This window comes from Gymnogyps californianus, chromosome 15, assembly GCF_018139145.2.
Source record: "Gymnogyps californianus isolate 813 chromosome 15, ASM1813914v2, whole genome shotgun sequence".
Classification (NCBI taxonomy): Eukaryota; Metazoa; Chordata; class Aves; order Accipitriformes; family Cathartidae; genus Gymnogyps; species Gymnogyps californianus.
Window position 1 is genome coordinate 9097734 of NC_059485.1, and position 22813 is coordinate 9120546.

General features: G+C 43.8%; 2 protein-coding genes across 4 annotated transcripts; one reads left to right on the top strand and one right to left on the bottom strand.

The window, feature by feature from the left end:
* Positions 1-670: 670 nt before the first annotated feature.
* Positions 671-6727, top strand: ZP2 (zona pellucida glycoprotein 2). The gene is made up of 18 exons (XM_050905860.1): positions 671-717; positions 791-864; positions 1047-1130; positions 1223-1317; positions 2113-2271; positions 2618-2662; positions 2932-3096; positions 3569-3665; positions 3746-3927; positions 4340-4469; positions 4651-4832; positions 4911-5002; positions 5090-5214; positions 5495-5684; positions 5970-6105; positions 6190-6286; positions 6373-6459; positions 6546-6727. The coding sequence occupies exons 1-18, from the start codon at positions 671-673 to the stop codon at positions 6689-6691; spliced, it is 2133 nt and encodes a 710-aa protein (XP_050761817.1). The 3' UTR covers positions 6692-6727.
* A 10297-nt stretch (positions 6728-17024) lies between these two features.
* On the bottom strand, positions 17025-22394 carry LDAF1 (lipid droplet assembly factor 1). Of its 3 annotated transcripts, none has more exons than XM_050906026.1 (5): positions 22193-22394; positions 20758-20896; positions 19682-19850; positions 19139-19277; positions 17025-17894 (listed from the first exon to the last, which is right to left on the bottom strand). In XM_050906026.1, exons 2-5 carry the CDS (start codon positions 20827-20829, stop codon positions 17801-17803), a joined length of 474 nt encoding a protein of 157 aa, XP_050761983.1. In that variant the 5' UTR covers positions 20830-20896; positions 22193-22394; the 3' UTR covers positions 17025-17800. The 3 variants fall into 3 exon arrangements, with proteins under 3 accessions (XP_050761983.1, XP_050761984.1, XP_050761982.1); XM_050906027.1 differs by lacking the exon at positions 22193-22394 and adding an exon at positions 21551-21672; XM_050906025.1 differs by lacking the exon at positions 22193-22394 and adding an exon at positions 21442-21458.
* Between the last annotated feature and the right edge of the window lie 419 nt (positions 22395-22813).

The window sequence follows — 22813 nt, forward strand, 5'->3', positions numbered from 1 at the left end:
AATCACTTTAAAAAACATGAGTCTTTGGGGTTTTTTACAAGTCTGTCTGAAATCAAAAGCATTGGGGAAGCTGCAAGATAACATAAATCATAGATTTTTTCTTTCCAGGCATCTTCCCCATGGCTTTGAACAATGACAGTCCAACCAAAGCCTCCAGAGATCTTCAAGTCTAAAGATCTGATCTAGGACTTCTCTTCCTTAATCTGCCACTCATGTTTTCCTCCTAATTAGATCTATATCAGCATTGCAGATTTGCCCATACAGGGGAACAAAATATTCTCAGTTACATTCAAATCTAACAGTGGAATTGTTGTAAATCATCAGAAAATCAAAACGGCACAGAAATCTCCTTTTTAAAAAATAACTGCCAAAAAGATATGCATTTTTCTATGCTACATCTGGCAAAGGAATAAAGGGAGTACACTATCAGAGCAAGAAAAAAATGCCTTCAAAATAGAAGGAAACAACAACCCATGCCAAAGGCTTAACATCACCTTAAGGTCTCCTGCGAGCCCTCTTCACAGCAAGGAGACTGCATCTCAACAAGAGGCAGCTGCAAGCTCTCTGTCCCCGGGGCAGCAGAAAGGCTGCACCTGTGTGGAGCCTCAGCCGGGTCCTATATAATCCTCCCTGGGCAGCCAAAGAGCAAGCTTGTGGTGGCAGTGGGGAGATGGGGCTGCTTGTGAAGCAGCAGTGCTTGAGCACCTCAAGGATGTGGTGAGTGGGGTTTGGGGTGGGGAGCTGGGTCCTTTCCTTGCTGCTTTCTCATTGGGTCCTCTTTTGCTTGCAGGTTGCTGCTCCTGTTTGGCTTTTTGCTGCCCTTAGCCCCTTGTGTTGATGGCCTGGGAGATCAGGATCTCTTTGGTAATGAGGCCTCTCTGGGCTGGTAGCGGTGTGGATGTGGGCTTTAGGTTTGCTTGGAGCTGCTTCCCCTCTGCCTTGGTGTGGAAGGAGGCTCTGAAGTAGGGCTGGCTAGCTGGAGGGCTTGCAGTGTGTGTGCCTCCAGGAGGGTGATGGTGGAGCTGACGGTGGTCTTCCATCTGCAGAGAGTGTGACCTGCCATAGGGATGGGATGGAAGTTGAGTTTTCCAGGGAGCTTGGCAACTACTCCTGGCATGTGTGTGTTGTTGGTATGTATTGCTACTGCCCTACCCTGGCCCTTTCTGCTGTAGCCTGAAAGCAGGTACCTGCCTGCAGGGCTGATCTTCTACATTCTCCCTAGATGTGAGTGGTGAGGAGATTGTGTCCTGTGACCACACTGTGGATTATGAGAGGCTGTTGCTCAGTGTCCCATTTGTCAACTGCACTAGCCTGGAGGTAAAGGGGTCTTCATTCTGGGAAGCTGCTGTGCTGGAGTGTGGGATTTTTTTTCCTGGCCAGGACTGGGTTTAATAGGGTTTCTAGTTCTAACTTTCTTCAAGAGTGGAAATATTTATACTTCTGATAAGTTAGAATTGTTCTATAAGGGCAGTTCATGCCAGAAGCTGAAAAAAATTATCAGAATACTTGTTCTTTCAACTGTGGATTAACCCCCCTCAGATACTGTCATAAATGTTGTGTTCTTCTGTAAGGGAATTGAGCTACTTTAAAGGATATCTTGTAGGGAGATGAACCAGGTTCAACAGTTTCAGAGCACCACTCTATTTACACATGTGTATTAACAGAGCAATTAACAACACATGCTATTCATAGCTGTTGAGGTAGAGTAATGAGTGGGAGGCCAGCCCAAACTAGCCTCTAAAACAGAGGCTTTGCTGGTATCTGTTGCTTTTAGGCATTTGGAATACCACAAGACTCTTGGCTTTGGCATTTATTAACTTGTTTCTTGAACAGCTGACTCTGGCACTACAACCTTCTAGTCCTTGGAGCTTTCTTTTTGATTCCTGCAGTTCTCTCAGTATCTTCTGCTTGTCAACATCACCTTGTGACCCTATGCTTTCCCAGAGAACTCATTCTTTTCTATAGGGCTTTTAAATAACAATTCATCTTGTCCTTGCACTGATACAAACACCTAAAACAACTCTGAAGCTAGAGTTTAATCTCAATGGCTTTCAGTTGTCCTCATGCTGTGGTGAGTACTGCCTCTTTCTAATTAATGTCTCTTGTCTATAGCATGGTCAGCACCAGCTAAGATTGAGCCTGATGGTGAATGACACAATGGGAGAGGAGAAGAACGTAACCTACAGCACTCACTGCAGTAGTGTTCATGCAGATGACATCATTACTCCTTTCTTTGCTGGTGCAACAAACTGTACAAAAGACTTCATGGCAGTAAGTAGAGGAATGGGAGTGCTATAGGTCCTGCTTAGAGGCTTGCAAGGCAGGAGGGCTGTCTCCTGGAACTGCATGGCTGGGATCTGCGGAAAGCTCCAGCCAGCTTCAGGGAGGTCTGTTGGCTGCATGTCCGTCTTGGCATGACCGCTAGCTCTTTGAAGAGCTAGTTTGCAAATGGTCATTAATGACGCATATGGTCTGGCTCCAGCCCTATTGCAGGGGGAACTGGGATGCTGGTGCCAGCTGCCTGCTTTGGAAAACAATAGTAGAGATTTTTCTTAGAAAGTTGTAGGGTTGCGACCACTGTCTGTTTCTGTGGTCTAACCCTTGTGCTGTGTTTCAGGTTACTTTCCCAAGACTCATTCCAAGCTTCAGTGATGAGCATATGGTATGTGCCTTCTGTCTTGCAAAGGGAGGGTGGGGGAGTGCCTGGGTGTTGGACTTAAACTGAGCCTGATGTCTCCAAGCTGGAGTATTTCCCTCTCTGGGGTACTTGCACCTTGTTGGGAATCCTAAAGCTATCCCTAATATCAATATAGGGAACTCGAATGTAAAAATCTGTGAGGTGGGCAGCTCTGCAGGGTGAATAACTGTGTAATGCCTTGCTGCTTCTGTGTGGTGCCTTCCCTTCCTAAGCAAGGATCTCCTGCTTTGCAGGTTCCGGCAACTCCAATGGCCTGGACTCTGTCAATTGATGATGGAACCAGAATACATCAGCTGAGCCTAGGGCAAGCCATGCAGCAAGGCTATAACTTTCTAGCTGATGGCCACAACCTGATCTTTCAGGTGGCCTTTACTGCCACTGGAGTTGTCTCTTACAAGGTAGGTGAACAAAGAGTTGGCACTGAGGAGACACCTAGCCTCTGTTAAAGCAGCACTGTCTCCCTCCTGTAGACCTGTGGAAAGCACTTGCAGGTCATGGCCAGAGCTGATCTCGAGCTGCTGCGGTGCTGTGCCTAGCTGGTGTGTGCAAAGCTGTTTGACTTTGCATAGCTGTCATTGAACTGTGCAGCCCTGTAAAATGGGGAAGCAGTGTGTGCCTCAGACAGCAGCATAGCTGATGGGCATCTATGTAAGCAGAATTCGAGCTATCACCTGTCCTGTGAACATCTGACTGGCAGTCTCATGAGCAGATCCTTTTAGAAAGGGTGTTGAGATGGGAAGGAACTGCTGTTGCAAACATGAATAGCAACAGTCCTGAACCAGACATAGTGTATATGGCCCTGCAGTGTTGGTCTTATGATGGACCGTGAGCTGAACACTCTCTAACAGAGCTCTGTATCTTCTTTGTCAGCACAATGATAAAGTGCTCTACACTGTGGCACTCAAGCTTACGTATGGCCCTCCTGAACGTAGACTGACTGTGGAGTTAAGAATGCTTTGTGCACCAGGTAATGCATGGAGAAAGTCACAACCTGGCCTGCTTCTGCCCTGAGAACTGGTGTTATATTTAACAAAGATGTTGTTGCAGGTCCAGCAGTCTGTAATGCAACACACATGACTGTTGCCATCCCAGCCTTCCCAGGGACCCTCATGGCTGTGGGTGTAGAGGATAAGGCCATCCCCATGGATCAGCTTCAGGAAAATGGGATTGCTCTGGACACAGAGAGAGGGGTCAAGCTGCATATTAGCAGGGGAGTCCTGAAGTCCCGGGTGAGTTCTGATCCTCAAGTCACAGGAGTTGGTGTGATCACAACTCCTTGGTGCTTGCCGAGAACCAGAGCACAGTAGCTTTGACCTTCACTAAGCACCTGTCAAGTCAGCTATGTGCCCTGTGGCTGACTGAGGGCAGTCGTGATTAAGATAAATGCAAATGGACTCTATAATAGATAGACATCACTCAAAGGTAACTTGGGTTTCATGAAGTCTCTTGGCAAAAACAGCTGGAGGTGAAAATATTCCTTTTGGAGTGGGTTGGTATTTGGCATGCCTGGAGCAATGCGGATTAATAAATTAGCTGGGTGTGAAGAGCACCATGGCCTCAAAGCAAGTGAAACAGCTAAAACATGCATGTGTTAATGAGCTCTTGTAGTTACACTCCAGGAGAGTAACTCTTGTCTTTCAGCTACATGGGGAGAGCTGCTCAGGACTTCAGTCCTACATGTCCTCCTTGAAACTGGTTTTTCACTTCCATGGGGAGACTGTGGCAATGGTGATGCATCCAGAGTGCCCCTGTGACCGGCATGCACCAATAGGTAAGTGACTGACTTCTGCAATGGACTTGGCCAATGTGCTGCTCAATAGTAATCCTTCAACATGGCTTGTTCTTTCACTTTCCTGTGAAGGACTAGTTCATCTCTAGCCAGAACACAACAGCTCTTGGCAGACTGAGCTGTCACTGACTGGCATGACAATATATGTTGGCCTCTGTTACAGCTGCTGTATGCACCCAGGATGGGTACATGGATTTTGAAATCCTTGCTGACAGTACTACACCACTGCTAGACCTGGATACACTTAGGCTTAGAGATCCTGCATGCCGGCCAGCCTTCAAGTCTTCTTTGAATGACAGGGTTTGGTTTCATGTCCCACTGAATGGATGTGGGACCAGGTATTGGGTAAGTGTGTAGCCAGGATTGATGGGGAGGGCTTCATGCATTTGGAATGCCCTCACTAATGCTGTTATTTCTCTGCAGTTTGATGGGGAGAAGATTGTTTATGAGAATGAGGTGAGGGCATTGTGGGCAGACCTTCCACTGCGCAGGATCTCAAGGGACAGTGAACTCAGGTGTGTCTGGAAACCTTTTTGGGTAATACTTAGTCCTGGATATCCCATATATGAACATAGGACTTACTTGCTCCTTCCTTGTTACAGGCTGACAGTCCTGTGCTCCTTCAGCAATGGTGATGCCTCCCTCACTATAAGGGTAGATAACCTTCCTCCTCTGGCTTCTTCAATGAACCAAGGTCCCCTCTCCTTAGTTCTTCTAAGCTACCCAGGTAAAGCTGACTCTGGGCTCAGGTGGCTGGAAAGCAACTGGATCTTGTGGGGAGGAGGATGTATGAGTGAACTGTTCTCTGGTGCATGGGCTCCTAATGACCTGATGTGCTTCCTTGCCTCCCACCCATGCTACTTGAGGCAGATGCCTTAGATCTGTGACTTGGACAAACTGCAGCTGGTGGACCAGCTGCTGTTGAAGAGCTCCAGACCAGAGTTTCTTCAGGACTCTCTTTGCACACTGACTTATCTAATTGTCTAACAAGGCTTTGGTTCTTGCAGAGGACTCATACAGGCAGCCATACCGTGATGATCAGTACCCAATAGTAAGGTACCTACGGCAGCCCATCTTCCTGGAAGTTCAGGTTCTGAACCGCAATGATCCCAACCTCTATCTGGTATTGGATGACTGTTGGGCAACAGCTTCGCAAGACCCAAGCTCACTTCCCCAGTGGAATATTGTTGTTGATGGGTGAGTGCCCTGCCAGAGAAATGGAAGCACTTTTGGCAGTGGGTGGGAGGATTCCCTAATTCTCCCCTGCCCCCCCCCTTAGGAACAGAGCCCCAGGTACAAGGGCTTCATTTGAGATGGCCTTCCAGGTACTGCCCTGGTATGCTGGAACTTGTAGGAATATGGCAGCACCTCTACCTTGAACTTTATCCTGCTGCTTAAAAAAAAAAAAAAAAAAAAAAACAAACAACAAAACCCAGACCTTCTCTACCCTGCTGTTCTGACTTGCTTCTTACCCGTTGGCAGGTGTGAGTATGACCTGGACAGCTACAGGACTGTGTTTCATCCTGTGGGGCACAGTGTCAGCTATGCTAACTATCGCCAAAGGCTGGAAGTGAAGACTTTTGCCTTCATCTCTGGTGACAAAGCCCTCCCTGGCCTAGTAGGTGACATTATCCTTCTACTTAGAGCAGTAAGTAGGAGCAGTTATTGTCTCAATGAATGGACCTCTCATTCTCTCTCCTAGGTATACTTCCACTGCAGTGTTCTGATCTGTGACCGTTTTCAACCAGACTCCCCTTTGTGTATGACAAGATGCCCTAGGCCATCTAGAAGCAAGCGAGGTAATGTCTAAGCGGATCTGAGGTTGTACTGATACAAGATAACCCACTGTACTATGGGGTTCACCTCTACTACATTACTGTTGCAGAGAGTGGGATGCCAGATGTGAACTCTGCAGTGGTGAGCTTGCGTGGTCCTGTTCTCCTTGTGCCAGAAGGATGGTCTGCAACCCAAGGTACTAAGCCAGCATGGTGCTAATGTATATTGCTTAGTTTGTGGAGACAGTTCTTCACTAAACCTACCTTTCTGCTTGCTTTGTAGGGAGCACTCTCTTGAGCAAGGAGGCATGGGCTGGTGTTACAATGACTGCTGTTGGTATTCTCTCTCTGGTGGCCACAATGCTACTGCTTTTGGCTTTTCTTAAATACCTAAAGAGAAGAGCATCCATGGTAAATGTGGTATGTTAGTGTATTTTTTACAAATAAACTTGGAGTAGAAATGTGGCTGCAAAAGTCTTCTGGATGAGTTGTGTAGCTGTGGAGTTGTGGTTTAGCATTCAAGGAACTAGACTGGACAAAGATGGACGTCTGCCTTGCTGAGCAGTGGCACTGCTCTCAATGTCCTTGGTCAGAGTGCTTTAGCCGGATCTAGCACTGAAGCTTTTAAAAGCTCAAGCTTTTTGGGTAAGACTCAAGTAACAATGGTAGCTTCCCCTATACTGGATGGTTTCTTCACCCCCTTAGTTCACATTATGGGGGGTGACTGACAGGGTACTAATTAATTTCTTCCAATACTGTGAGAACTGGCTTTTTACTATAAGATTCCATAGAGCGCTCTGCCCTTTCCTAGGATTGTGGAAGAGAATTTAACTGAAGAAAAATATTAGCTTAAGGCAAAATAGTGCTCCTTAACAACTGCGCAGTTAACTTGTGGTGTTTAGGCCTGATGTTGGTAACTCGCCATCATCTACACCCTTTACAGCAGTAACCAAATACTTGGTATAAACTTACTACTAGTTTAGCTGGGGCTATATGAAAACAAGCAGTATTTCATGATATCTACTGTGCAGAATAAAAGCCCAGCTGTGAATTGCACTTCATGCTAGTCACCTAGATTACAAAACCCCTAGATTCAATCTTGAGTGCACATAAGGCCTTAATAGGGGCAAATGGTAGCTGCTTAGTGAATATTTTGTGGTCCTGAAGTGAAAGTAGATATGTGTTCCAGGTAGTAGCTTCACTCCAGTTGCTAAAGATCTGTCTGTACAGCAGTACTCAATGCCACATTGCTCTTCAAGGTAAAAGTAAAGTCAGTCATAATTTCACTTGGTTCTGGTTTGTCATAATCAAGTCCCTTCATTGCAGGGGTGGGGAGTGCAATGTGTAGTCTATAGCCTGTAACCAGCCTTAAGCTTACTGCTAGTGAAGGTGGAAATGAATCAACTGGCTATAAAAGACAAGCAAGTCTCTTGCTGAGACTTCTAAAGACCAAGACAGCTGCCACATTAATGAGCAATGTCAGTTTTGTCAAGGTTTGTGGACTTAAAAACTGCACATGTGCATGGCTCTGCTCTTCAGCTTAAAACACCTTCAGGAAGTGCCCTCTGGCACAGGCTGATGTGCTCTAGCCCACAGAGGCTTGGAGATCTTTAGTTGCCTGAAACTTGAGCTCAGCTTCAATGTATAAAATGAACTTCCACATAAGGGAAACTTGAGGGCAACATGGAGGTGGTTACAGAGGACTTGGCTGATAGAGATGGGGAATATGCTGTGTTATCTGTATAGCTTTAGGTATGCTGTTTCCAACAATAGCAAAACCCTTTGCAGCAGTGATATTTTTTTTATCTGGTTTCATGCCTTACTGCTACAGGCAGGGAGGACTAAATGTGATGGAATAAGCTGTCCTAGAATAATGTAATTTCTTTACTTCTAGCTCTAGGACTAGAAAGTGACCATGTAAAAGTAGTTGCTTAATCTGCTTGTTTTGTGCCTTCAAATTGGTTTCAGTGCTCTAGCCCTGTGTTCCTGAGGAGCTGAAGACTGTAATACAGCTTCTAAGTTCACTGGATGATTTTTAACTACGCTTGAGTCAAAGATCACAAGCTTCTTGAGGCTGAATAAAGCTCTGCAGTGGTATGTTAAACCCCTGGCTGTTCAGCTGTGGTCTGGGGCTGCCCTTCTGTTCCTCTGGATTAAAAGTCCTGTTCCCCTTTGCTCTGGCATCAGTGTGCTGCTGTTGAGCACAGCTGCTGTGTTCCTACTGGCCATGCTTCCCTTGTGTTAGACTGCTGTGGCTATATTGGCCACTAGCCCTTAGGCAGCCAACAGCCCACCTGCGGCATGGGGGCATGGGCACCTGAAGGAGATGGACCTGTAACTAGGGATAGCCTTGTCCAGTCCTCTCATACTGAACATCAGCTTCAGGATTTCTAGTCATCTTGCTAACCAGCAGGTGCTTGACATCTGCCTCTCTCTAATTGGGTATTAAGCTTGTGAAAGAAATTATCTCATGCTGCAAATGTGCCAGCTGATTGCTACCTTCTCTTCTGTTGCAGTTAGCAGTAGTTTCTGTTGTTTGACCATCTCTATCTCTGTAGGTCTGGTCCTCATTTTCAGATACATTACTAACAGCAATATGTCTTAGAAGGTTTTTTTTATGCCTTATCTGCTTGTTCTATTCCCTGTAGACCAGTTCGTGGCTTATTTTGGAGATTCCAGCAGTTGATAACAAAACCAAGAATATCTCTCTTGAGTAGAAAAAAATCTCACTATCACCAGAACAGATTGTGTTCTGCTGTCATTTAAACAGCTTATAAATGAGGTATCTCTATTGTAACTGGATAGCAGACAAAGTTTTCCCAATTGGCCCAGTTAAAGGGAGCAAGAACAGTACCCCAGTATTGCCTTGCTCTCTATCTGTAAGCCTCAAAGCTTCCCTATAGAGAAAGGGAATAGGATTACTAGTGTTTTTAGGGAAACAGAGGGAGGCTGTTCATGATTATTGGTAAGCAAATCAATGCATTTTAGGCTCAGAGTTTGGAGGTTAAAACTCAGGTTTCTTGAGTCTTTAGCTAATGCTTTTTATTCTGCTAGATTATATTGTATTGCAGTAGTGGTCAGCCAGGGATAATGGGGTGTTTTGAAAAACAATTGTTTAAAACCAAGGGCCTAAGGCTTATGAATAGGTTTGTTGCTCGTTACTAACAAATTATTTCTGATTCTACTACTCTTAGTCTCTCTGTCATATTACATGATAAATACTTCAGGCCAATTATGAATTGTAGAAAAATGTTTCTTTGTTTACTGGACCCATTTCAGGTTGGTTTGCCTTAGTTTTGGCTTTCCACTACCTGTCAGGGTAGAGAGCATTCAGTGTAGCACCCTTACTCTGTTCGTTGTTTTTCTATCATGTATTCCCTCTCCTGCATCTCCTTATGAAACTGAATACTACTCGTTCTCTTAATATCTCCTCCTTGAAGATTTGGCTTTAGTGATGACTATAATACTGAATTGCCTGAGTGTCTTTGTTCTGAAATCTCCCATTGTTGTGTTACATTCCTGTTGGACTCTGCAGCCAATTTCCTTTTTGAAATGCTTATCAAATGTTTTTTCACAATTGTGATTCTATTCAATTGTTTCTTTTAAAATCCATGTTGTGCCAATATCTGCAGTATGTGCAGCTCTTGCAGCTGTTCTTGTAAATATGAGCTCTGCTGCAGCTGGGGATTAAAACTTGACTTTATTTAAATCAGTTAGCAATACCCAACATTTGTTTTAAAACATTACTGTAAAAAAAAAAAAATCCTTTCTTCTTACTGTGTGATTCAGATACTTCTCCAAATACCTTTTGTAACTATTTACAGTGAAGCTGGAGCCTGCCTGTTCTGAACACAGTAGGCTAGAAGGATATTAGGAAAACCACAAAGTGGAACAGACTCTTCCTGCTGCCAGAGCTGATGTTCTGGTGGCTAGAAGTTCCACAGCCATTTAATAGGAGCACCAGGAGTATGTAATTTTGGGGTCTCTGAAAACTGAGGGAGGAAGAAGGGGTGTGTTTTTGAAAGGAAAAAAGGGTTGTGAGTAACAGATAAAACTGTCTTGTCTGTAATACATACTGAAGCAAAATAGTTGTGTTGATGCTTGGAAGAGAAGCTACTTGTTATACCTGTTGTTTTTCCTCTCCCCATGCTTAAGAGGCACTTAGATTATAAAGAAAGACAAAGTGTGTAGCAATAAATAATTTCTGTTAGCTTTCTAATAAGTTTTCTTTACATGCAAGTCTTCCTAATCTGTAAAAAAAAAAAAAAATTGGAAAAGTTTTCCAATTTATTGGAAGAGGCTATAAAGACTTCCTATGCCACCTTTTGGTGTTATTTGCACTATTAATATTCTTTCCTATGAAAAAGTCAAACTCTGGGTTTGATATGTTGTCCTTCCTATTTCTAAAGGAATGTTTTCCAAATTCAAGTAAGTTTGAAGGAATTACCATATAACCTAAATACCATTAGGTTGCAGGCAGCCAAGAAGGTTTAACAGTGTGTTTTAGCCTGCAGGCAGAGAGAATTAATGCTGCCTCTGCATTAATGCCACCTCATTTGAAGACTGGTTGTGCCACGCTAACTTGATCAGATTGCATTTGACCTGTGGTTTCCTTATGTTCTGCTAGGTTACAACAACTGATCTCCGCTCCTAGGGCTTGATAATTGGGACAGCTCTGTTAAACTGAATGTTAACTTGCTACACCATTTCCTACCCCTGCTGTCACCAGCAGTATCAGAGTTTCTGTGCTTAGTGCCTTCACTTGTATGGTATAGTTTCCTTTTTGCTTTTGTTTTATACCAAAATACTAATTTTCAGGGGAACTCCACTGCTGTAGCCATATATGGAGAATGGAACTTGGACTAACAGATACTCTTCTGCACTAAACCAAATAGCAACAGCGTCCTAAAGTGCTGGGATTAGTGAGGTTCAGCTGTACTTCCCTTCTAAGTACATAAATGTTTGGAATTGCATCCAAAGCAAATACACTAGAAACCCTCCATCCTAGTGCTGGTAGCAGAGCAAAAGCACTGAGTCACTAAAGACTTGCTGCACACTTGAGGTGCACAAACATCTTGGATCTTTAGCTTTATTGTCTCCTAAATGGAGTCTAAGACTTCTCTTTGTGTGGCATGAAAGGTGGCTGCACTCAGAACTTCAGCAGGGCAAGAAATATAATAAGGAGTGTTTTGTTAAAAATGTCACTCTGTTCTTAAAATGTTGCTGTAGTTATTCATTGCAGCTTTCAGTATAGACAAGGACAGCAGTATCTGTAGATGTAAGAGTCCATTGAAGCAAGGCAGTTTGTCATGCAATTATGCTTTTATTTTGTATTCTGTACACATTGCCTTACACAGTCAAGGAAGTGAGGCATAAAAATACAATTGCATGTGACAAAATGAAAAGGGATGAAAGTGCTCTGTTGCACTATGAGTGTAACAGCCTTAGGTTAAACATTGTCTGGCAAGTTTGTGTAAACAGGGAGAGTGATCATCACAAGCCCAGTTCTGTTCTCTGGGCTTGCAGGGCTTCAGATCAAGCCAGTGGACAGACTCTGCTGATGCTAATCGTCAAGTGTGTGGTGCATAAATAGCACAGGGCTGGGGGCTCATCTGCCACAGTCCTTACTGCACTTAGTAAGCATTATTAATGACCTATTTTTAATACAATGGATTTCAGGGTACATCTTCTAAATATTAATGTAAATTCCATGCAAGGAGAGCATGGAGTACTAAGAACATGATCATTAGGAAGGCTTTGTGCTGTTAATTGTGGTTATAGTTTCAATAGAAGTACAATGAAACTAGGAATTTCACATTGGAGCTATGTATTTGCAAGTCACTTTTACTATCTATTATCAGCCTGATGGGGTTAGGTTGAAATGATTACTTAGACTATTGTCTAGCAAACCACCTACTATACTTAAGTCCTGTTGAATTAGCACTTGGATGAAATGTGAAGTATTTCTGCGAAAGCTAGAAAAGTGGTGCTTGATGAAGGGGGTTTATGTACTTGACAGTACATTGTACTTAACTGTATGGGCTTTTGGCTCTTCTGAGCCAAACAAGGCTGATATTCTTAATATTCCCCCCTCTCCATCTTTCTCCTTGTTCCTAAGTGTGGCAAAAGATCTGTGCATGTTCAGGCAGAGAAGTGTTTCCTTGTTTCTCATTGACTGGAGTTTGAGCCTCCACTCCAGGACAGTTGGAATTTACTAAATAACATTACATTGGTTGTCATGGGAATGCTCTGTAAAAGATAAATGCTAGCTAACATCCTCATAAATCAAAATTTCTCACATAGCTTGCATATATGAATCTGGAGATTTGCACTAGTGAGAGTGTTTAAAATATCTCACTTATCTTTAGTAAGGGTAGAGGTAAGAGCTTTACTGTCGCTCTTTGACCTCTATCTTTTGTACTATTCTTACTAGCTGGGGAGGTGAGACAGAGGTGGTACAGTGACAGCCATCCAGGTCAAAGGGAAGTTTGTTCTTGCCTGGTTCCTGTCCCTGGCTAATACTGTCTGCTTAGGGGAAGACTGTCAGATATGGCACATGAGGAGATCTGTCTCTGGGAGGATTAACTCTAGTTCTCCTGGGGTGGTTCAGTTGTGCTCTATTTGTGGACATTGCAGGGTGTTGTGGTTTAACCCCAGTCAGTAACTAAGCACTACGCAGCCGCTTCCCCCTCCCTGTGGGGTGAGGAGGAAAGGAGAAAAAAAAAAAATTGTGGATTGAGATAACAGTTTAATAACTAAAGTAAAACATAATATTAACAATAGTAATAATGAAATATAATAATGAAAAGGAATATAACAAAAGGAGGGGGGAAGGAAGAAAAAAAAGTGATGCACAATGCAATTGCTCACCACCTGCTGACCAATGCCTGAGCAGTAGTTTGCCTCTCCTGGCCAACTCCCCCCAGTTTATATACTGGGCACGATGTTCCATGGTATGGAATATCCTTTTGGCTAGTTCAGGTCAGCTGCCCTGGCTATGCTCCCTCCCAGCTTCTTGCACACCTGCTTGCTGGCAGAGCATGGGAAACTGAAAAGTCCTTGGCTTAAGATAAGTGCTGCTTAGCAACAACCAAAACATCAGTGTGTTATCATCAACAGTATTCTCACGCTAAATCCAAACCACAGCACTGTACCAGCTACTACGAAGAGAGTTTACTCCGTCCCAGCTGAAACCAGGACACAGGGGAAGCTTGAACAAAGACTTGTGTAACTTATTTAAATCAAGGAAAACATGAGTATTTTCCCCTGCTTTGTAAATAATTTACCTTGGAGCCCAGCCATATGCATTCCTTCCCTCTTCCTGTGTGAGTGCTGGTGTTTCTCAGTCCCATGTTGAAGTGTGTTAACTGTGGAATTTTTAAGCTCACTTTACAAATACAAAGGATTCCTTTACTGTGTTCAGGCCTGATGTCCCTCTCTTGTGATGTGTGGGAGGGTGAAGTGTGAATGATGGTGCAGCAAGAGGGAGGCATAGGAAAAGAGTCAATGAACCTGTTGCATGTGGAGTCAGCATCAGGATCTCTGCAGCTTGAGCTCAAGCAGCTGCTTCAGGAACTGCAGCAAAGTTGGTTGCTCTAAATTTCATTAGAAAGACTTGATGTTTGGGGGTCCCCCAGGATGTAGCAATTAGGGCCACAGGAGTGGCTACCTATTGAGGCATGTTTATATCTGAACTAAGGGCCAGCAAACCAGATTCTTGGGGTTGGGTAGGCTGTGGACCCAGTTGGGAATGGTGCTACTGGAGGGGGGAAAGGTTCCTGCCGTTTTCCTGGTGGGCTGGTGCTGTTCTGCAGGAAGCCAAGAGAGTGGCTGAGGAAACAGGGCCTCTGCACAATCTCCCCAGCCTCCCTTGCTAAGGACTTCTTAGCTCTACTGCAGTGTTTAATAATTAAAAAAAAACCAAAACAACAAACAAAAAAACCCCCATCCTACACCCTCATTTGAGGGATGGCCTTACTGTTGCCAGTAAAAACACCTGGTCTATGCTGACCTAGTTTTATTTCTTCAGCATAGTCCTATCAAAAACCATGCTAATGTGGTGACAGCACAGCACCGAAAGCAGGTCTTATTAAAAGGACACAGTGAGAAGCTTTGAAATGACAGTGACTGATAAATGTGCAAAGGTCAGGGCAGCAGGAGTGATACTGCTCCATGTTTACCTGCTGGTAACTGAGAATTCACAGCTCTAGCTCCTGGTAAGTGCTAATGACAGAATGAATTACATAATGAAAAATCCATGTAAAATGTGGAAGGAAATGGTTCATGTGGGGCCAGGCTCTGAGCTGGAATAAATTCACTTGCTTCAGTGTCTGCTGAGTTTACTAAGCAATGCCTGCTCCCTTCAGCAAAAGATTGAGGGTATAAAGGAAATTCAGGGCAAAGGATTAGATCTCTTCAGCTATGTATCCACGTATGAGTTGTGGTCTAAAGCTTTTGAGTGTTGTCACTTGAGACAGGTGTAAGGGTTTTATTGCTCTGTCTTTGGAAGTGCCTCCTGAAAAGCTATTGGAGACAGCCTTGCCTCAGGGATTGCTGGCTATGTGGCTTTGTAATAGTTGTTTGCTGAATTAACATGCTATCAAAATAAATGGCTCCTGGAAATCTAAAGAGGTGGAGATAAAGATCCCCCATGTTACAGAGTGCCTATAAATAATCATAGGTATGTTTCTTCATTTACAGTGTTGATATTTGGTTACTTTATAGGAGCAGGAACAAATCAAGCTAGTGATGAAGTTTAACTCAATTTATTAAAGTAGGCTGTGTGTTCTAGCAACTGAGTGTTCTTGATAAAGAATGTGGTCTGGCCTTTATGATCTTTTTGAAATATAAGTACTTTTTAAGCAGCTTTAATTTGATCTAGCATAAAGAGGCAAATGTTCCTTTAAAACAGAAGTATGTAAACCTTTGCTTTTGCCTGTTTTTTCTGGATGTAGATGCCTGCTATTAGTAGAATAATTGTGTTTTAAAACTAAAGCCCAGTGACTTTGATTGCCATGTGCAGCAGAGAGGTTTGATTGTCAGAATGGATGCTCACTGGTTGCTACTGTCAAGTCCTTTCAAAATTGCTCAAGGTGGGCACATGAAAGCTAAGCCACCTACAATCAGGTTGAAAACCTGAGCAATATGCTTCAAGATGTGTATTTACTAAAGGCTTGCTGCCAGCTGCAGAAATACCACAATGATATGTATGGGCACATGATACACTGCCAATGGTAAGCTATTCTGGTTTTTTATGTAGATAGGATCTAATCATTACTTTCCGCTGTAAAGCAACTTGGTGACTTAGCGACAGCTACTGTTTAACTTGGGTTTCTCTTGTCCCCTAACAAGATGGTACAGAACTGTCTCAGTGATTGGGAATAAACCAATCTGGTTACTTTTAATTTAAATATATTTGGGAATATTTACTGGACTTCTTGACAGCTACTGATTTTGGAAAATGGGCAGTTTTGGCTTTAAAATGACAAAAAATGGTTGATGTCTCACCCACTGTTAAACATGTCATGGAGCTGGTGTGTTAGAAAGGAGAAGAAAACATGATTGTCCTATTGTTTAAAACCTTTGTAAAGTGTGTTAGGTTCCTGAGCCATGTTTCAGGGGAAAAAAAATTATCCAGAATGGTCCAAATTCCTTCTTTCCTCCTTAGTGAGCTTAAAGCAACAAATAAACTTGAAAATTCCCCCATTTCAAATGGTGGTACTGTCTCTGCCCTGGGCAGAAGATCACCGCTTGTCTGGGGTTTTGCACTAAAATATTTTTAGTGTGTGGGCTAATCTAATAAAGGCTTGAAAGCTTTTCATCTCATGGGGAGAATATAACTCATAACTGTCAGGGAAGATGTAAATAGAAATATAATGCCAAACTGAGCTGCTGCCTAAATGCTGTTGTGACTTGTGGGAGCACCACACAATTGTTAAAAACAGCATTCTCTTCCCCCCATCCTCACCTGCTGTAAATTGACGGCAGCTGCAGATTTGATCCTAAAGTGGGGATACTAGCAATGTAAAAAACCTATGTACATATATTTGTTAAATCTTTGTTCCATCTATCAGGTGGATTTCTCTAGGCTGTATGTCATGTAAACCAGTATCATAGCACTAGCTTTTCTTACAAGGAAAGTAGAGAAAGTACTTTTCCTGTTTGTTTTTTTTTCTTTCTACCACTTGTTTGTATACTATCACCTAGAAGTTAAAAAAAAAATTCTGCTTGGGATAAAGCTTTGAAGCACCTGAAAAACAAGAATTTTATCTCCTTAGTAAATTATGAAAGAAGTCTCCTGTTATGGTCTCCATTCTGTAAATCCTTCACATGTAACTGGAGTTTAGTAAATACTAGAGTGCTTTATGAAGTAGTATCAGGTCCTGTCTGTCTCCTGCAGACAGTAACACAGAGTAGGGCTAAGGATGATTTCACTCTACTACTGAAGTGTGGGGCCAGCTTACCACTACAGCTGAAAATGTTACCACCAACACTAACTATGTGGAACGCATTATGGCTCAGATAAACTTTGACTCCATGTTGGACTCAAACAGCATGTTAGTTCATGCAAAACTGGAGTATTGCACTCATTTAGTCCTTAGGATTCTGCATTTCCTTTACAGGCATGAGAAGGGGAGTAACTGCAGTTTGTGGCCCAGCAATATTGGCCGGTCAAAATACTTCAGCATTAACCAAGGAGAAAAGTGTAGCCTTCCTAGAAGTAGATCTGGAAAAGTTGTTTTTACTGCAGAATAACAAGACAACCTGGTTAAACAAACAGCACTTTATTAAAATAATAGTTAGATACTTTCTTAATGCTTAAAAATATAGCATTTGCAAAAATGAAAAAAGTTTAAATAACATACAAGAAGTTGCAACTGAAAAGCAAAACAGGCAATTTAAATACCTAAACAAATATACAAAATGCAAGACTTAACAGTATGCAGTTGATATGATGAGGCAATGAGAACAAGGAAAACATCCCTTCAGAATAATGTAACATGTAAAGGTATATAAAAGCTTATACCTTGACTTAACATGTGATAAAGCCTAATTTTCCTCGTATAATAAATACAAAGTGTTAGCATGGTGTGCTCGTACTATTTTAACAAAGGCTGTTAAGGCTTAAAAATATTTAACATTCAAAAAACGTTTCTGGTATTCTGAGCTTTGACACTTATGTACCAAAATGACCAACTGCTGCATACAAATTTCAAAAGACAGTACATCCAGAACTCTAGTAACAAATGGGAAGCCAAATACCTACCTACCCTTTCTTCTACCTAATTGTCACTGACTTAACAGTAGCAGTTATTACATTCCTGTACCAAAATCTGTGGAACATTCCATCATGCACATAGACTTGCTTAATGGTTATTCTTAATACTAGTTTTACAGTGAGAATGTAAGATGTATATTGTTTTTTTCAGTTCCCATAAGGAGTGCACAAAGGTTGAATGCTCAATGAGTAAACAATTATATTGCAAAGATCAGAGTAGTACAGTTAAGTGCCTATGGAGGAAGCAGGGAGAAACCCACTTATTCATTCTTTCCATTACTGGCAGAAAGATCCAAGACAGAAGGACTCTTCTGTGGCAAACTTCCGTTAACTTCTTGCTTCCTTATCTGACCCCTGTATACAGGGGAAAAGAATGGTTTTACAGCCTGTTCTTCCGTAAGATTATAGTCTTTTAACTTTTTGCTCAAAACAGCTGAGCAATGTGAGGTGTAAACCTGTCTGAGACTCTTGGAACATCCGCTGGTGGTCTACCAGAGCTTCTCTCAAAAGACACAGGAACATAAAAAGAGCAGATACTATCTGTTTTAACATCAAAGCTGTAACTCAGTATGACTGGTCTGTAGGTTGGGTTGCGTATTTGGATATGCTATGGAAAAGAAAATAAGTCTTTTCTGGAATTGGTGGGCAATGTTATGGACCTGGCAGCATGCCCTGGAGGAGTGGTACAGAGCCCTGGAACAAATGCAAGCACACTGGGCCTTGCACCATGGTCTTGTCAACCTGACGATATCATGGGCTCCAGAGGCAGTTTTGTGTGTCCTTTAGAGCTACGCAACAAGCACAGCTGCGATGAAGGAACAAACTGAGAAAGTCTAGGAGGGAGCTGCTGTAATTTTTCTTCTTGCTCTTCCCTATGCTTAAGAAGTGATTATCATTATTCATTCCCTGGTAGATATTTATCAGGCAACAGGTGGCACTCCAGCACAACCTGCTAGTGCCTCTTACTCCTAGCCAGATGCTTGATAAAAGCATGGCTAGGGCAGTGCTGACTGAAATAGGCCTCTCAGCCTAAAGTACCAGGAGACATGACTGGCAAGCAGCACATGTGCAGCATCCAGCAAAACCTGTAATTTCTAGTTTGGCCACACTGTCCCTTTTAAGTACTCCTCTGCCTATCCCAAATCTCCAACTAATTTTGGTCCGTTACTCTGCAAATGCAGAGATAGCTGGGTCATCGTGCAGAAAGAACTGCAAAAGGTTCGTCCTCCAGGCAAAGTCCAATTTGGAAGTGTGTTTTAATGACATTTAAAGCAACAAATACTCTGAGTGACACAAAGTTGTATTTTATTGCTTGATGTCGTGTTGCGTTAGGACATGCACATTTAAAGACTATTTACATTTCCTCTTTCCTAAATAGGAAAGAGGGCATGTATTAACTCTCATTAAAATATACGTTGATGACTAGACGTTTACATGCTGCACATTAAGCCACCAGCGTAGCCAAAGATGCTCCAGCATTCAAGAAACGTTTGTTAAACTAAGCAACAGTGGCTCACTTACAATAAATGAAGTAATTAATGCAATAGTACAGCTGCAGAGTTTGAAATCCAAGCATGGATCAAGACACCAATACTCACCTTGAAGCATACCAGCAGTTGACCAGAGTTGAAAGAACGACATAGCAAACACTCAATACTCCAGAAACTCCCAGTGAAAGTGCACCCAGGCCACACAGCACACAAAGGAGGGCTATGCCACCTATGGCTATTACAACACCTAATAAAAGAAAATCGGTTTGTTATTTAAACAAGTTTATATAGAAGTAAATTAGAAGAGTTGACATTCTACCACAACCCCAGTTTCAAACCATTTGGGAAAATAGTCTTCTGCAATCAACTAGCTAGCCTCTATAAAACCTACACATGGTCAAGATATAACTGGTTTAGGCATATCCTGGTGGCTGAGATAAGAAAGGGAAATAGGATTTACGCTGTATAGTCTACACTTAATCAGATTACTATTCTTGTATTAAGAGTTTCACTACTGCTGAGACCCTGAGAACTACATACAGAAATCCTCAATTACTTGAACTGGGAACTCCGGAGGGAAGAAGAAAAAAAGGAAAAGACATCATGCCTTAGAAGGGAATAAGTAAGTACATACATGCATGTGTACAATACCTTCCATGACTATCACACCGATACAGGCCATTATGGCTGTTGTAACAACAAAAATCAGGAAAAATGCAACAGGAATAGCAGACACTGCAATAAACATCAGGAGTGATAAGGCAACAAAAGGATGGTCATCTAAATATTGGCCAACACGAGAATTCATAAATGCAACAACCTGTGGATGAAAGAAAAACATTTCAGATTTTGTTTTTATCTCGTCACAGATAACTTTTAAAAAATCCCTGCTACTTTAGTGAGCTACAGGTAGCATCTTTTTGTAAGTCTGCAGCTTGAATAGAGGGCAGCTGTTGCCTCTATATTTCAAAAGCATGAGGACTTATTGCAAATTTAGGTAACTTCATAGCAAATATAATTCTACCAACAACAGACATGTTTCTCTTGGACTTCCCAGTTCCATTCTTGCACAAATTAAAAAAACAAAACAAACCTGAAAACAAGTAAACAAAACAAATCACAGTTTAGCTGCACAGATTTCAGTGGGGTCTCAACAGCTATGATTTTCATCTAGAGAACTGTATTTGTTAAGAAAAAAAACCTGTAACATTTAAAAATTATGATGATTTTTCTTTTTTCCATGCCTCAGTAATATCTGCAACCTACTCATTTATTGAGCATAAGCACAGTGCAGGCATGTCTGTATCACAAAGTTGTTAGGAATTTAATTATAATGTTAGTGGTAGAAAAAAAGAGGCAGTCATACCTATACACTGGAATTTTACTGTAGTAGAGACATTTCCTGTCTCTTAAGGAATATGTACTGTAGTTTTAGTTCTTTTTATAGCAGCACAACCATTTCACTAAAATGCCACTACTATCTCAAATGGTTATACTAGTAAAACACAAATGCAGAACAGGCTTTCCTTTTTCTTGATTGCTGAAGGTGTGGGAGGATAGCCCTTCCCATAGGCTCCTCAGTGTTCATTTAAAAAAAAGGGAGTGCCAATTCCCCCCCCCCCCAAAGTTTTGAAATTGCATTTAAATAAATTGGAGTGTGATATTCTGAAAGTTATGAAAGGAGTATCTTTATAAATACATTATATAAAATTATAACCCAGACCCACATTTGAGTTGCTGTGGATGGACTGCACCATGGAGTGCCATTGCTTCTGCAGTTCTTGCATCTCTTTAGACATGTTGTAATCCTCAGCCACGATTGTGAATCTTTTTAACAACCAGTTCTCACTCAGCCATCCAATTTTCCTTGAAATTAAGGTACAATTAGTAACAGGCTCATACAGATTTTTTTGAAAATGAAATATTTCTTTTGCAAAAACAGAGAATGTAGATTTCAGATGTCAATGTGATCCACAGAGTCTAAAACATTACTTTTACAAAAGTACATCTAATGTAGTGGGCTTGTCGCTGACAGCTCTTCTGAAACTCCCAAAGCCAAGCATTAAGATACAAGGTGACTGTCACCTTCTTCCTTTATAACATTAACCCCATATTTAACCATGAGGGTATTGAATTACCAGTAAAAAGGTCAATTCTAACTATCCACGTGATCAATTTATCGCTACTAGTGCTGGAAACATGTAACACATTAATGAGACTTGTTTTTGTGAGTAGCCTCATGTATAGAATTGAAACCATACCCTGGACAGCTTCAAAACTCTGCATATAAAAGCAAAATACTTTCAAATGCTCTGAACATATTTAATTGTGACAGTTTAAAGGCAACATCGGCTCAAAAACCTCCCTTCCCCCACGAAAGTTTCATCTGTTGTTGCTAGGGGGACCCTTACCAGTGGAAGGTTAAAAGATGTCTTTTCCTGCTTGTAAATCTAAATAGTCACCGTGTCAATATTACTGTTTTATACTGTGCCTACATACATGGTCCCTCCCTTTGCTTACACAGTATTTTCATGCAGCAGCGTTTGACTTCTTGTTCCTGGCAGCACCAGCGAGGAGAGTGACCGAGGGGAGCTCCCGCCGGAGGAAGCCGCCCCACCGAGCACGCTCGCTCCGACCCAGGCAACGCCCGAGCCCCAGGCGTTACCTTTACTACACCACCACCCGCGGCCTCCACCGGACACTTAAAATCGAGGTCAGGAGCCGATTAATCACACCCCCGTTGCCCGTACAGCGGGTCCCCGGGGGCAGCCGCTCAAAGGCAGCGGCCGAGCCCTGGGCCGCCGTCCCCGGCCTCCCCCGTAGCGCCGGGGCACAGCGCGGTTCTCCCCACCAAGCGTGGCGGGCGGAGGCCGCGCAAGGCTGAAGGGGCCGCGCTGCCCCGCCGCCGGGCTCAGCGCTGGCCGGCTGGGAGGCCCCGTCGCGGTGGGCTGGGGGGCGCTGCCCGCCCGAGCCGAGCTCCCTCGGGGGAGGGGGACGCGGCTCCCGCTCTCGCACGGCTGCACGGCGCTGCTGGCGCCGGCCCTCCCGCTGCGACCGAGCGGCGGCCAGGGCTGACAGGCCGCCCCGCAGTCCCCGGCCAGGCGGAGCGGGGCGGCGCCGCTCCCCGCCCACCCTCCGCCGAGCCGGGGCCGTCCCTCTCACCTGCGGCTGCTGCCCGCCGGGCCGCAGGCCCTCTCGGCGGCTCGCTCTCCCGCCCTCCGGATGCAACGCCCGGCGCGGCCCAGGCTGGGCCTGCCGGGGCTGAGGCAAGCGCTGCCGCTCTTCTGCCGCTGTCTCCTCCCCGCGGGGGCCGGCGGCGCGGCGGGCAGGGCTGGGCGCCTGGGGAGGCTGAAGAGGGGAGGGGGCCGGGGCAGGGCCACCCGTGGCGTGGCACAGGTACCGCAGCGGGGTGCTTAGCGAGGAAGGGACTAGGAAGGCTTCCACGGTCCGCCCGCGCTTTTAGGTGCTTTTATTTATTTCCCTTTTGTGCCCTTTCATGTTCCCCTTCCTGTCCTGCCTTTCACCCCCCGGGCCCTGCCTCAGCTGCTCGGGTCCGGGCACCCTCAGGGAGTGTCCCAGGGTTTTGTGTGGCTTTGGGACACACAGCCTTGAGCTTTTTCGGGTTGAGGACAGAAAATGAGGATATCTGCGGCAGCCGAGCAGTTCCTCCCTGCGGGAAGCGTAGGCGTGCGGAGGCAGGCTCAGCGCCGAGAGGCTGGCGGTGCGCCAGGCCGGGGCGGGAGGAGCGGCTGCGGGGCATGCGGTACCAGAGCGGTGTGGCAT